Here is a 13,906-nt window from a genome sequence, read left to right on the forward strand (position 1 = left end):
GACTCCATATTTAGATTAATTTGATTTAATTTTTTATATTTTTATTTTTTTACTCAAAAAAATATATATAAAAATGACTAAGAATCTTTAAAATTTGCCAAAAAAAATAATTTATTTTCATAATAAATTCTCAAAAACTGATTTTTGTGGGTTAAAAAATTTGTTATCATTATTATTTGCTGTGAAGATCAGAGAAGGGTTGACGTTTTATAGTTTAGTTTGGATATGAATAACATTTGGGGTTTTTTTTTTGGGATATATGAAATGAAGAATGAAGAGGAAATGACCAGTCACCCACAGGGGCCACAACCCACAGAATGGACAAAATTGAAGTGTCCAATAGCCTACTATGACCCGTCTAAGTATGAATCTGGATCTATCTAATTCGATGTTTGAGACCCAGATCTCAATTTTCAAAAATTAAACAATTTTTTTTTTTGAATTACTACTGTACTGTTATGGGTCTTGGAGATCTGAATGTGGGTGTGACTGCGAAATGGTAGCCTTGATTTTCCTTTCGGATGGTGGGTGACGCCTCGTTCTCTCTTGCCTTTGCTCTCACACTACCTCTCTATTTCTCTCCTTCCTCTGCAATCACACTTTATCTTCTTCTTAGAAGCCTTGCTTCGTACTCTTTCTCTTTCTGTGTCTTAAACATTTGGGTTAATCTCATCAGTCTCTCTCTTTAATCTGCAAGCGTTCTTACTTTCTCTCGACTCTGCAACCCCAGTTTCTCTCTCACTCTCTCCGCATTTGGGTTTGCGTCTCCTTCTCTAATTTGCAATCTCTCTGTCTACATTTGGGTTAATCTGCATCTCTCCCCCTAAGCATTTGTGTTACTCGCACATTCTCTCCCACTCTTAGTATATATCGCCCCAACAATGGCTTCAGGAGGAACCAAATCGTCAAAACCTGCAAAACCCCCAAACCCATCTTCAACTTCTCAGTCTTCGGTCAGATCAACATCCTCTTCTGTCTCCACTCACCTCGCGATGGTGGAGCTCAAGCAGCGCATTCTGACCTCCCTCTCCAAGCTCTCCGACCGCGACACCCACCAAATCGCCGTTGACGACCTCCACAATCTCATCCAGAATCTCTCTACTGACTCCGGCGTCTCCATCCTCCTCAATTGCCTCTATGAGGCCTCCTCCGATCCCAAACCCTTAGTCAAGAAGGAGTCTCTCCGGCTTCTCGCTCTCCTCTGCACCTCCCACCCCGATTCCACCTCCTCCCACCTTACCAAAATCATCTCCCACATTGTCCGCCGCCTCAAGGACTCTGATACCGGTGTCCGGGATGCGTGCCGCGACGCCATTGGTACTCTGTCTTCCCTGTACTTGAAGGGTGATGGTGGTGGGGGTGACAATGGGGGACTTGGGTCTGTAGTTTCGCTCTTTGTGAAGCCTCTGTTTGAGGCAATGATTGAGCAGAACAAGGGGGTTCAATCAGGGGCTGCAATGTGCTTGGCTAAGATGGTGGAATGCGCATCAGACCCGCCTGTAGGCGCCTTTCAGAAGCTCTGCTCGAGGGTCTGCAAATTGCTCAACAATCCGAATTTCTTAGCAAAGGCTGCACTTTTGCCTGTTGTGGGGAGCTTGTCTCAGGTACGATCATGTGGTTGATTTATTCTTGAGTTTTTGTTTTTTGACTTGTTATTGCAATGTACTTTTGATAGTGAGGTTGAAATATATGGTCAATTTGGTTGCTGAGGAATCACAGGAAAAGGAACTAGAACTTAGACTAATAATATTTATTATGAAAAATTTGATGATACTGTTCAAATTTTTGCTCCCTTTGATTATTAAGAAGTCTTAGGACGAGAAAATGACAATAAGCGGGGGACAAACCTGGTTAGCTGCCTACGTGTGCCTCGTTCTTTTTGAGCTTTGCTCTGCTTCTTAGCCCGGATAATCTGGTTCTCTCAGTGATCCATTCCACATTGACCCCTCTCTTAGATGTGGCTTCACGGAATTTGCTTTCACCTTTGTGCTCTGTCCCCCAAGGGAAAGGGATATGTGCACATGGTTTAGTTGAGCTGTGAGAAGGGTAGATTCTTCTTGTTGGGTGGAGTAGAGGCCATTCAGATCATCTCACCAGTGGGAAGCTTTGCTTATTGAGTACTGTCTATTGCGATGGGGAGCTGTCTAAGAGGGGCCCTATCTTTAGCCTGGGTGGGTGGAGTCTGCTAACTGTTCTGACCAAGAATAGGTAGTCCACCTGATGATCAATCAAAGTGCTTGACAAAAAATAAATTGTCAAATTTGAAGATGTAATGAGAGTGAGACACTGTTTTAATTAGCAAAGGCAGCAAGACAAGAGAACTTGGACACTTCATTGAAACTGATGATCTGGTTGAAATTTTCTCCCCATTTGATTGCTAAGAAATTCAGGTGACAAAAGGATTGGACTGTGAATCCAATCTGAAAATGCCCAAGGTCCAAATTTTTGTTCCTCTTTCCTGTTTAACTCATTAGTCTGACAGAAGATTATTGGCCTTTTATTCCTTCTCCTTAGTGTGTGCATATATTGATATAATTAGATTCAGTATGGGTCTCAACAGAATTCTAGTTTTTGAGGTGGTGTGAAATTTAATCGAATGAGTATGAACAACTTGATCAGATATTAGTGACACATGTTTAGCTTTATTTGAGTGAGATGAAAGGATGGCTTCATCTGGCTTTATATATGATGTTTGTATTGAAACCATAAGCAAGTTCTTATGCTTAAAGTAGATCCTTATGTTTTTGGTTTACTTTTTATTTGTTTCTTTTATATCTCCCCATTGTGCATAAGATATATGAACTTATATTTCTTTATTTGATACTTCATAACCGCTCCTAATTTTCATTCCTTGTCATGCTTGATAACTCTGATGTTGGTTCATTATGTGGTGAATGAGAATTGAGATACCAAGCAAAAGGTCATAAATTTTACTTGCACCAAAAAAATGAAGAAGCAAATTTAGAACTTCTAAAGGATTATAAACTTTTGCAGGTAGGAGCAATTGCACCACAAAGCTTGGAAGCAGTGTTGCAAAGCATTCATGACTGCCTTGGGAGTCCTGATTGGGCAACACGCAAGGCTGCAGCTGATACATTAAGTACTTTAGCAATGCATTCAAACAACTTGATCATGGATGGAGCTACTTCTACACTGGCAGCACTTGAGGCTTGCCGCTTTGACAAGGTATCATTTTGAACTTATTTTTCTTCTGCACAAGAATCCCAGTTTTTACCCTTTTTGCCATATTACCACTTATCAAACACTTACTCCGTGTTTATAGCTTTCCTACTCTTGAAGTCACTGGGAACAAGTTGTGTTTGCCCTTTTTGACATGTCAACGACAATCCCAGTTTTTGCCCTTTTTGCCACATCATCACTCATCAAACACTCATCCCTTTGTTTATAGCATCCCTATTTTGAGGCCATTGGGTTGAACCCCTTGTGTTTGTAATGGACACTCACGCTGCGCAGATCTAATAATTTCAAGAGAATCTAACCCAGAGCTGCCACCCTTTCGGAAAGGCAACAATAGTAGGGACTTTAATATTATAAAAGTTAATGTCAAATGCAAAAATACATGCAGTGTACAATTATGTAATTCAATCTCTCACACTCAGAAGTGGAGTTGGTATCATAGCATTTTTTTTTTTTATAGATAGAGTCAGTATTATAGCAGAAATCTAAGTTTCAAGCTAACAGTACCAAAGCTGATGAAACTTGAGAATTTAAACCCAATAAATCACAGTATATAGGAGCAGTGGAACATTAAAAACAAATATTGGGTTGTGACTTACACATGAATAGAGTTACAGTGGGACATACCATTGTCCTTGGTGCAACATTGAAAGCTTCTCAGGAAGCATATTTAACTTGTTTGAAGTCCATCTCCTAATAGTCATTACTTTCACTTGTGCTAGTCCTCTTTAGCGGTTATGTATTCATGATATTTTTATGTATTAGGTTCCATTAAACACTGATCATAATTTTTTTGCTTTGATATCTTACTCATGTTTGGATGCTCATGTATGAATTTTTTAACTACTTTTTCAGATAAAGCCTGTGAGAGATAGCATGACTGAAGCACTGCAGCTATGGAAGAAAGTTGCAGGAAAAGGAGATGGGGTTTCAGATGATCAGAAAGCTACATCTCATGGTAAAGGCAGAAGTAATATTTCTTTTCTTTTTTCTTTTTTCAATTATCTAATCCTGTTCTATTACTTTCTTAATGCTTCAGATGGTGAAAATTCAGAGCCAGCTGAGTTTTCTGACAAGAATGGCCCAAAAGTTTCGAATCCTGGAGAGAGAAAAGCAGAAGCATCAGGGAAGGATTCATCTAATGGTTCTTCCCCTGCTAATGATTCTGTTTCCAAAACTAAGGGTGGTAGCATTCCAGACAAAGCAGTAGGGATATTAAAGAAGAAAGTACCTGCTGCCTTAACTGACAAAGAGTTGAACCCAGAATTTTTCCAGAAACTTGAAACGAGGGGTTCTGATGATTTGCCTGTAGAAGTTGTTGTCCCTCGTAGATGTCTTAATTCTGCAAACTCACACAATGAAGAAGAATCAGAACCAAATGATGCAGATTTAAGGGGAAGGTCAAATCTCATGGAGCCTGATGATGTTCATGGATCTGTCAACATTAAATATCGTAATGCAGAGAGAGGAAATGCTGGCTTGTTTTCTAAACAACGAGATTTTGATGAAGTTGCACGGGATAAATGGGCTGATGAGAGAGTAAATGGAAAAGACTCTAGAACAAGAGCATTTGATATTGATGACAGGATTGATATAAACCAAAGGGAGTCATCTGGTAGTCGTGTGGGTTTTTCCAAAACTGATGTCCAATCTGAGGGATCTTTCATGAATAACAAAGGAAATTGGTTAGCTATACAGAGACAACTATTGCAACTGGAGAGGCAACAAGCTCATCTGATGAATATGTTGCAGGTATGTTCAATTAATTTGGATTAAAGAAATGGTTTCCAAATCTGATTTTAGTTCACGATATATTTATATGGCAGGATTTCATGGGTGGGTCTCATGATAGCATGGTGACTTTAGAGAACAGAGTACGGGGCCTTGAGAGAGTTGTTGAAGACATGGCACGGGATTTGTCAATATCATCAGGTAGGAGAGGTGGTAATTTTATGGTGGGATTTGAGGGATCCTCCAATAGGTCTTTAGGCAAGTATAATGGCTACCCTGATTACTCAAGTGCCAAGTTAGGAAGGGGCAGTGATGGACGAATTCCATTTGGGGAAAGATTTGGCCCTTCAGATGGAATTGCTTCAGGTATGAGGGGCAGGGGCCCTCCATGGAGATCAGACATGGCTGAGGCCTGGGATTTTCCAACATATGGTGCTCCCAAAAATGGGCAAATGGGCTCTAGGAGAGCTCTGGTGAGTGGTCCTGTAGATGGTAGATCACCAAAAGCTGAACATGAGAGTGATCAGGTTGGTAACAGGAGGGCTTGGGATAAAGGTGCTGCACCTGTTAGGTTTGGTGAGGGCCCTTCTGCAAGAAGTGTCTGGCAAGCTTCAAAAGATGAAGCTACTCTAGAAGCAATTCGGGTGGCTGGGGAAGATAGTGGAGCAACTCGAACTGCAAGAGTAGCTATGCCTGAATTGACTGCAGAAGCTATGGGAGATGACAATGTTGTGCCAGAGCGGGATCCAGTCTGGACTTCTTGGAGCAATGCAATGGATGCACTTCATGTGGGCGATATGGATTCAGCTTATGCCGAAGTTTTGTCTACAGGGGATGACCTTTTGCTTGTGAAGCTAATGGACAGATCAGGCCCTGTAATTGATCAACTCTCAAATGATGTAGCAAGTGAGATTTTGCATGCCGTTGGGCAGTTTTTGTTGGAGCAGAATTTATTTGATATCTGTTTGTCTTGGATTCAACAGGTATGTTTTTCTCAATTTTTAGTTCTTTTTCAACTGCTTTATTTGCATTCTGTGAAATTTATTCCTTCTAAATGATTCAGACCATAAAAGTAATATCATAAGTCCTCTAAAATTATGGATTTTCTTGTTTAGCATATGATCTTTACTCTTGCTTCTGCTGGAAAAATAATAGGAAGACAATGCATTTGGTATTTTGGAATTGGAATGGAAATAGGATGAGAATCAAAATCAAAATCCTAGAGAGAGTGAAATTTGGTTTCCTTACTAATGAAAATTTTATTTTCATACCCATTCTTTTTTTTCTTTTTTTTTTTGATAGGTAAATAAGAGATTGTATTAGAAAAGCCTAGAAGCGGCAAAAAAAGTACACATACCCATTCTGAAAAATGATCCAAACACATTAATGAATGGGAATGAAATTGATTTCCCATTCTCCTTCTCTATTTGAACGTATCAAACATGACCTATGTTTTCTACCTTAAGAGATTGGAGGTCTAGTGCTCCATATACTCTCTTTCCTCATAATTAGTTGTTACTTTCATTGCATTGAAATGCTTTCCTATGTACTCTGTACCTTTCTCTGTTTTCTCTATACAAATGAAACATATGTTGGAACTTCTAAATAAAGATGATTAGTCTGAGCCTTAGCATTTGGTTTTATTTTAATTGTCTTCTCTCCAGTTGGTAGATGTAGTAATGGAAAATGGACCAGATATCATGGGAATTCCAATAGAAGTAAAGAGGGAGCTTTTATTGAACTTAAATGAAGCTTCTGCAACAACAGACCCACCTGAGGACTGGGAAGGTGCAACACCTGATCAACTCTTGTTGCAGTTGGCATCTGCCTGGGGAATTGATCTGCAACAGCTTGAGAAGTAAGCCCTAGCTTACTATAGCCTATCAGGTAGTGTGATTGTATTTCATATTAAGACTTTTTTTATTGGTTGGTTGGGTTTATACATCTTATATGTCACATATGTAAGTTGAGAAACTCGAAAATGAACAGAAATGGTTTTGAGCAAATATGCAAATTGAGCATTGCAACATTATTTGATTTGATTGAAGCTGGCAATGAATATGTGTTCCATCTTTAAGATTTAATCTGTCACCAGCCTCTGTCATTTAGCAGTAGATATATGGCTTTGTTTCAGATGAGATTTTAGTTTCAGTTGGGTTGATTGAGGAATGAGCAGTTGATATCATAAACAGAAAGGAACACCCTCTCCCAGTCTTCGTCCATTTAAAAATACCTGTTACAATACAAGCTCTATAACGACGAAAGAGTGCAAAATTTTCACCCAACCATCCATCAAGAAAAAACAAGTACTGAGCTAATGGTAATGTGGTTGGTTTCATAGAGCAGGCCAAAGCTGCAATATGCTTTCAGTTCTTAAGATCTTTCTCATTCACTAACCCTAGTTTCTCTGACCTACCGAGCCTCTGGTGTATCCTCGGTCTCAATACCTCTATCATCACTGTTTCCATCAACGGTATCTGATGCCACATCGTCTTCTTCTGCACCCTCATCTTCAATGTCGTTTCCAGCTAAGTGTGCTAGAGCTATGACAACGTCAGTGATCAAAGGCCGAGTACTGGCCTCCTCTTGGAGACACATGGCTGCAACTGCAATAGCTTGGTAGAGACCCTTTGTTGGGTAGTTTCCTTCAAGCGAAGGGTCTGCCATTAACTTAAAATTTCTTCTGTCTTTAAGCAGTGGCTGTGCCTGCAGATCAGGAACATGATCAATTTCAGTACTTGAAGTTAATGGACAATGTTGCGTTTATAGAAGAGAATGCATGCTTGGTTGGGAAGATTGAAACATACCCAAGTAACTAGATTCTGCTCATTTCTTGGTCTTGAATAGTCGATAACCCTCCGTCCTGTGATGATCTCCAAGAACACAACTCCAAAGCTGTATACATCGGACATTGTAGTCAACCGGCCTGTGAGGGCATACTCTGGTGCACAATAGCCGTATGTCCCCATCACCCTGGTGGAGACATGGGTGTTATCCCCAGTTGGACCTACCTTGGCAAGTCCAAAATCTGAGAGCTTTGGATTGAAGTCCTCATCCAACAGTATGTTTGATGCTTTGAAGTCTCTGTAAATTACTGGAGGGTTGGCTGTTTCATGCAAGTGTTCAAGTCCTCTTGCTGCTCCTTCAGCAATTCTCATCCTGGTGATCCAATCCAGAGGTTTCCTATTTTGTGATAAACCTGGAAACCGGAGTTTCTACTGTCACTCTACGCATGAGAAACCATTACCAAGATATAGCAGAGAAAAGCAAAAGCAGTTTGGGGCATACCAAGAAGGTGATCCTCCAAGGAACCATTGGCCATGTACTCATACACTAAAATCCTTTGATCACCATCCGCGCAATATCCAACCAAATTGACAAGATTGGGATGGTGGAGGAGACTCAACATCAGAACCTCCACGAGGAATTCTCGGTTTCCTTGGAATCCATTCCTGTCCAGTTGCTTAACAGCAACAGCCTGAGTGAGATGAACAAAAAATTAAAACCATAAGGTCAGCTTTCAGAAACATCTCTCATCTTCTTCTGAGAATATTTAAAAGGATAGCAGTAGTACTTGGCTTGGGTTGTCAATGTAGCCTTTGTACACCCTCCCAAAACCGCCTTCTCCCAGCAAACATTCACGTTTGAAGTTCTTAGTTGCAGAACATAGCTCGCGAAAAGTGAAAATCCGGGTAGAAAGATTTCCCTGTCCAATTTTTGTTATGTACCTCCTCTTGCTGCTCGCTGCATGAATCATGATGAGATATGGGAAGAGATTCAAATTGGGCAATCTGTACTTTGAAAGATAGAACTTTACCAGATTTGAAGGAGATGTTAGCAAATGAACCTATGCTCTTCACCAACTTGTAATCCCTAATGCTCTTCTTGAATGACCTCCTCGCGATCCTGTTATCCGACATACAACATGAAAAGCAGTTCATTTTTCTTCCCTCTGCTTCCTTCAGTCCAATGAAATGCAGACTCAAAACAACCATCACAGCCTCCACCTGAATCTTCAAGGGTCTGTTAACATTCACAATAATTCCTATTTTGTAGAATTCAATTCAAAGACCAAGAAGAGGGGTCCAATTCAGAGACTAGGTTGGCTGAGAAACCAAAAACCTTGGCTATGGAAAGAACCAGATCTTTTTTGGCCCCGCAGGAAACAAAAGATTTCCCACCATACTTGTTTTGCTTCATTATTTCCCTCCAAACCCATTCAATCCGGAGAGGCAATTGAAGTAGTCAACTTTGCTATATTCAGAAACCAACATTCCATAACTACCTCTCTTTCTCTCTACCGGATTTTTCAAAAATTAGTTAAAGCCAAAGAGGTTCAAATCCTCTCTAACTGAATTTTGAATAATTAGTCAAAGGCAAATGGGTTTATTTCTCTCTTAACAACTAGTTTCAGAAGATATTTAGGACCAATGGGCATGTATTCTCTGTTTTTCTCTCCCCATGTTCCTATGATTTTTTTTAGATTTGTGCCAAAAAGGATCTCTATTAATCGATCAATATGAAAAATCCTCCAGCCCCCATGACTGCAAAATTTAACTCACAGCATTCAATTTTAGGAAAAAGATTTGGTACAAAATGCTTTGTAATTATTCTGAAAAAGGAGTATGATCATCAAATCATGTAAGGAGTCCCATAGACATCAAGACATAGTGTTCCAGTTCCAAAACATTCAACGGGTCGCTACTCAACATTGATGGCTAGGACTTCACCTTCTGCCTTATGCAGCCATGGCTCATTCACCACAACCTTGGCTTCTGCATATATGGATAATGGATTTGTGAGTCATTCCATTCCATGGATCCCTACAACATTACCGTGATTCACAAAACAAGAATCCCAACACAAGTTGAATGGCTAAGACCAAATCTGCATGTTTTACTGGGAAAATAAGCAAAAAAGGAAAACAGAAAATCATATAAACACTAGCATAGTTTATTACCTGGCTCTAATCTTCATGCCCATCCTTTTTTCCCTTGTCTAGCAATGGCACGACACCTTAATCAGCTTCTTTTCTCTGCTCAGTCTTCTCACTCAGTTGGATACATTCACAGTCTCTCCCACTGCTCCTCACCAGCCTTGAAAACCAGAAACCAAAACAAAAAAGGAAATGAAATATGTAGTGGATGTTCTGTGCTGGATGTAACTTAAGATCATAAGAAATGATTAAAGAAGAGGCTGAATGACAGTCAATCTCACAATACAATTCAAAGCTTCTTCTGGTAAAATCTAGCCACAGTTGTAAAAGCAGAAATCGGGATGGTTTTGTTGCTATTGAATATTTTTCCCCTACTATCATGTTGAACACTAATATTTTCTGTTGAATACAGGAAACCTACCAAGATCTGTACATGATTATCATCTGTAACCATGTTAACTATTGCTTTGTGATGCTAGTCAAACGTGCAGCCAATCTTTCTGCTTTCAGCTCAGCAATCACTCTTTCAAGCCTGCTAATACGAGCTTCAAGTTCCAGTCCAGGAATCTCAACTGCTTTGTAGCTTCTGTTCTGTCCTTCATTATCATTCATTTTTGGAGTATTATAAACATCACTCTCATTAGCAGCTTCAGCAGCTCCCTCTGAACCTCTGGGCACAGCTTCATTCTGCATAGTTTTTTCTATCTGATGTATCAGGTTGCTTCTGTGGCCAAAACCAGGAGGAACATCGCCATCATTATCTCCTTTCTTTCCTTTTGAACTCCTGAGATAGCTTTCAGAAGTCCTGGGGTACACCATATTGTATTTATGAAGAAAACCAGGAGGAACCTCAGCATTATCATCAACCTCTTTCTTAACTGTTGAACCCCATAGAGATCTTCTACTTCTCCGCAAACTTCTTGGCTGCCTTATGACACCCGTAAAGGCAGCTTGTGAAGGCCAAGTGGACTGCTTCCACCATGACAAGTATTGGGTGGTAACATCGCCCTCAAAGAGTCGAGATGGAACATACAACTTCGCATTCCAAATCGGCTTACCGTAGTTACTCCAGGCAGTTTCAGGACTCTCATGGGATTTAGTGACAGTACATGGAAGATCTTGATCAATTCCAAATTGCATTGCTACGCGATGAGGGAGATACAGTTCTATACAGTCTATTCCAACCAGCTCACAGACCCTTAGGCATTGAGCAAATGATTGCAATTCTTGATCCAAATAAGAATCAACCACCATCCACTCTTCTTTTTCAATGTAAAACTTGGGGAAAGACCAATTGCTCACTGTGGTGGCATAAGGCCGCCATTGAAAACAGTCTTGAGCAGAGTCTAAAACCATCCTCACATTCTCAATTTTCAACCTTTTCAATCCATGCCACCGGGCTATTCTTGGCTCACCATGATTCATGGCATTAGGCTCTGGCCGCAGCCCAGGAAACCTCTCCCAAGCCCAAACCTGAACCAGGCGAAGAGGAGCCTGGAGAGTGAGTGATAAAATATCACCATCACTTCCATCCATCCGTAATTCTGTTGAAGCTATAATTGTTTCCTTCAACAAACTCAAGTCTCTGTAAATGCTAGCAAGAACTGCAGGCCCAAGCGCAAGTCGGGTGCCACGAGCTAGATGGATTGCCACAGACAGTAGATTCCCACCAATAGTATTTGGAAACTTTTGGCCGAAGACATACCTTGATAACCACAGGAAAAGAAAGGCTATGTGCTCCAATTCACTGCCCTTACCCATGAATCGCTTCATCCATTCCTGGTGGCAGGACTTCAAGGTTTTCTTTAACTGTGTTAGCAATTTCAATAGGTTTTCTTCAAGTTTCATCAACTCAGTTGTTTCGAGAGGCTTGGAAACAGGCTCACCTATAACAGAGAAACCCCCCAAAACTATGATATCCTCCAGTGTGATTGTAGTTTCACCCCAAGGAAAGATGAATGAGTTGGTGGAAGGACACCACCTCTCTGCAAGGCCCCAAAACAGATCATGGTTTCTTCGGGTTTTGTAAGTAGAACACATGATTGCTTCATTAATTCCAGCTTTCCTCCATGTAGATTGGTGTTGAGGATGCATTTGATCAACCCAAGTTTTCCAATTCTTTTGTGGGTCTATCCACCCAGTGAAAACCAGCTTCAACGGCCATTCACCAGGTTCAAAATCAGTCAGTGGAGAGGAAAGAGAAGGAGGTTTGAAGAGAGGCTGTTGGTTGATGGAAGCCAGAGAAGGTTTGAGGAAATGGGCAGTTCTGAGAGTTGGGTTTGGATCAGTAGTGAGTGGGACCATGAATTCTTCTCTTTCCTCCACAATGGTCTCTGGTTGTTCTCCTGCCATTTTCTCACAGGTCTCTCTGGTTCAAGGGCCCATCAACCTCTTACACATAAACAGAGATAGACCTAACTTGGGGAAGGGGTCAAAACCCATTCACAATTTATATCATGTCCAAAGAATCATAAAGGCTCTATCTGTACTGGGTTTCTCTCTCATATCTGCAAAGCATAAGAAGACGAAACGCCAGTATTGTGTCTCTGACACTGTCCCATCCAAATCATCAAAAAGGAGTAATATACCAGTTTGGGGTGTTTTCTGCATAAACTGTGGTGTCTCCACCTGTAAAGGCCTGGCAAGCCTTTAAGTCTCAGGACAGGTACACAGCACTAAAGCCCATAGCAATACCATTTCTATCTTCCTGTCACTGCCGCCTGGGATTGCATGAAACATAAAGTTGCTTCAATTTTTAGGCCTTTTAGGCCCTGAGACACTAAGAATTAGGAGGGGTTAGTTGGGGGAACATAAATAGTATTGTTTTCTGTGCCTAAGCACCAACTTTAGGAGGGTATTTCTTTCTTGCACCTATGTTATTTCCATGAACATTCCATTTGAATTTCAAACTCTACTGAGTTGATTTAATTAACTAGATTGGTAAAGAGGTAGGTCACAGGTAAACCAGACCCATTTCCTGTAAATTCATTGATAATCCCACAAGTGGCTGAAGAAAAATCCCATAATTGGCTCATCATCATCTTAGCTTTAAATTTGAAGTATCTGTTCCTTGGTCTTGTAAGGAAATTCAAGTGAAGTTTGGAGCTTCAAATCATCCCTTTTACTTCTTGTTCATTACCATGATTAATTTACTTATAAGGTCAGGATTTTGATTTCTCTTTTTTACATAGTGTCTCTCAGCCCATTGGGAAGTAGTTGCAGGGCACCCTGACAGATAAAAGCTATTACACTTCATTTTTGCATAGACCAAGCACCAGCCCACTACTCTTATTTTACATAAAAATCTTCATAGGCATGGCAAAACAAAATCCCCCAAATTCCCTTGAAAAAAACCAGTCAAATCTTTAAAAAAAGAAACAAAAAGGTTTCCCTCAGACCCTATCATCCACAATGTTGTTTAAGGTACTACTTTTACTTTGAATAGAATTCATCACAGGGCTGCCCAAAAGAAAAAAATTGCTTTTCAGGAATTCTACTCTTGAACCCAGTTGAAAACAAAGGACAACAAATAGTTGGGAACAAAAAACACATCATATCCTAACCAAATCACACGAAATCAAAGCATATCGCATCCCTCAGAACTGAGTGTTATTCATCAACAGATGTCAGGCCACTACTTTCAGTCATTCTTCATAGGGATGCAAAAAGAAGGGAAATAAATCGAAACCCACATCCACAATATCAACAGCAAGGTCAAAATGAGATCATAGATGAAAATGAGACCCAAATCAGTTGGGTATGAAGAAAGAGCCACTGTGATAAGGAAGGGGAAGGAGGAGGGGAAAGGGTTTTTGGAGGGTTATTGAGGCTGATATTAGGAAAGAGAAGAAGGGGTATTTGCATATTGACCCTTGAATATTTTGATAAGTACAGATTGACCCTTAGTTGTTTCAATATTTCAACTTGCTCTCCATTGATGAGTTGGTTATTTTCACACCAATTTGTGGGTGTTCGCTTGTTTAAAAAAATTTCTATGAATAGACTTCGTTATGATTTTTTTAAAAAGAATAATAATTTAAA

General features: G+C 40.2%; 3 protein-coding genes and 1 non-coding gene across 6 annotated transcripts; 1 reads left to right on the plus strand and 3 right to left on the minus strand.

The window, feature by feature from the left end:
• Window positions 1-262: 262 nt before the first annotated feature.
• Window positions 263-7,013, plus strand: LOC100247015 (microtubule-associated protein TORTIFOLIA1). The gene is made up of 6 exons (XM_010646119.3): window positions 263-1,604; window positions 2,995-3,186; window positions 4,054-4,156; window positions 4,238-4,950; window positions 5,025-5,912; window positions 6,594-7,013. The coding sequence occupies exons 1-6, from the start codon at window positions 882-884 to the stop codon at window positions 6,789-6,791; spliced, it is 2,817 nt and encodes a 938-aa protein (XP_010644421.1). The 5' UTR covers window positions 263-881; the 3' UTR covers window positions 6,792-7,013.
• Window positions 7,014-7,109: 96 nt separating this feature from the next.
• On the minus strand, window positions 7,110-10,020 carry LOC100258950 (probable serine/threonine-protein kinase PBL23). 3 transcript variants are annotated; one of them, XM_019217386.2, is made up of 6 exons: window positions 9,890-10,020; window positions 8,747-8,835; window positions 8,504-8,673; window positions 8,218-8,407; window positions 7,737-8,128; window positions 7,110-7,635 (listed from the first exon to the last, which is right to left on the minus strand). In XM_019217386.2, the coding sequence occupies exons 1-6, from the start codon at window positions 9,910-9,912 to the stop codon at window positions 7,342-7,344; spliced, it is 1,158 nt and encodes a 385-aa protein (XP_019072931.1). In that variant the 5' UTR covers window positions 9,913-10,020; the 3' UTR covers window positions 7,110-7,341. The 3 variants fall into 3 exon arrangements, with proteins under 3 accessions (XP_019072931.1, XP_059591534.1, XP_019072929.1); XM_059735551.1 differs by adding an exon at window positions 9,660-9,704 and having other exon boundaries at window positions 8,504-8,835; XM_019217384.1 differs by lacking the exon at window positions 9,890-10,020 and having other exon boundaries at window positions 8,747-9,881.
• A 67-nt stretch (window positions 10,021-10,087) lies between these two features.
• LOC109121846 (uncharacterized) lies at window positions 10,088-13,631 on the minus strand. Its single transcript, XM_019217381.2, has one exon. The coding sequence runs from the start codon at window positions 12,215-12,217 to the stop codon at window positions 10,325-10,327; it is 1,893 nt and encodes a 630-aa protein (XP_019072926.1). The 5' UTR covers window positions 12,218-13,631; the 3' UTR covers window positions 10,088-10,324.
• Window positions 13,456-13,527, minus strand: LOC132253496 (small nucleolar RNA R21). The gene has a single exon (XR_009465345.1). It is a non-coding gene; the product is annotated as a small nucleolar RNA R21 (small nucleolar RNA).
• Window positions 13,632-13,906: the final 275 nt, after the last annotated feature.

This window comes from Vitis vinifera, chromosome 19 (genome assembly GCF_030704535.1).
Source record: "Vitis vinifera cultivar Pinot Noir 40024 chromosome 19, ASM3070453v1".
Taxonomy (NCBI): Eukaryota; Viridiplantae; Streptophyta; class Magnoliopsida; order Vitales; family Vitaceae; genus Vitis; species Vitis vinifera.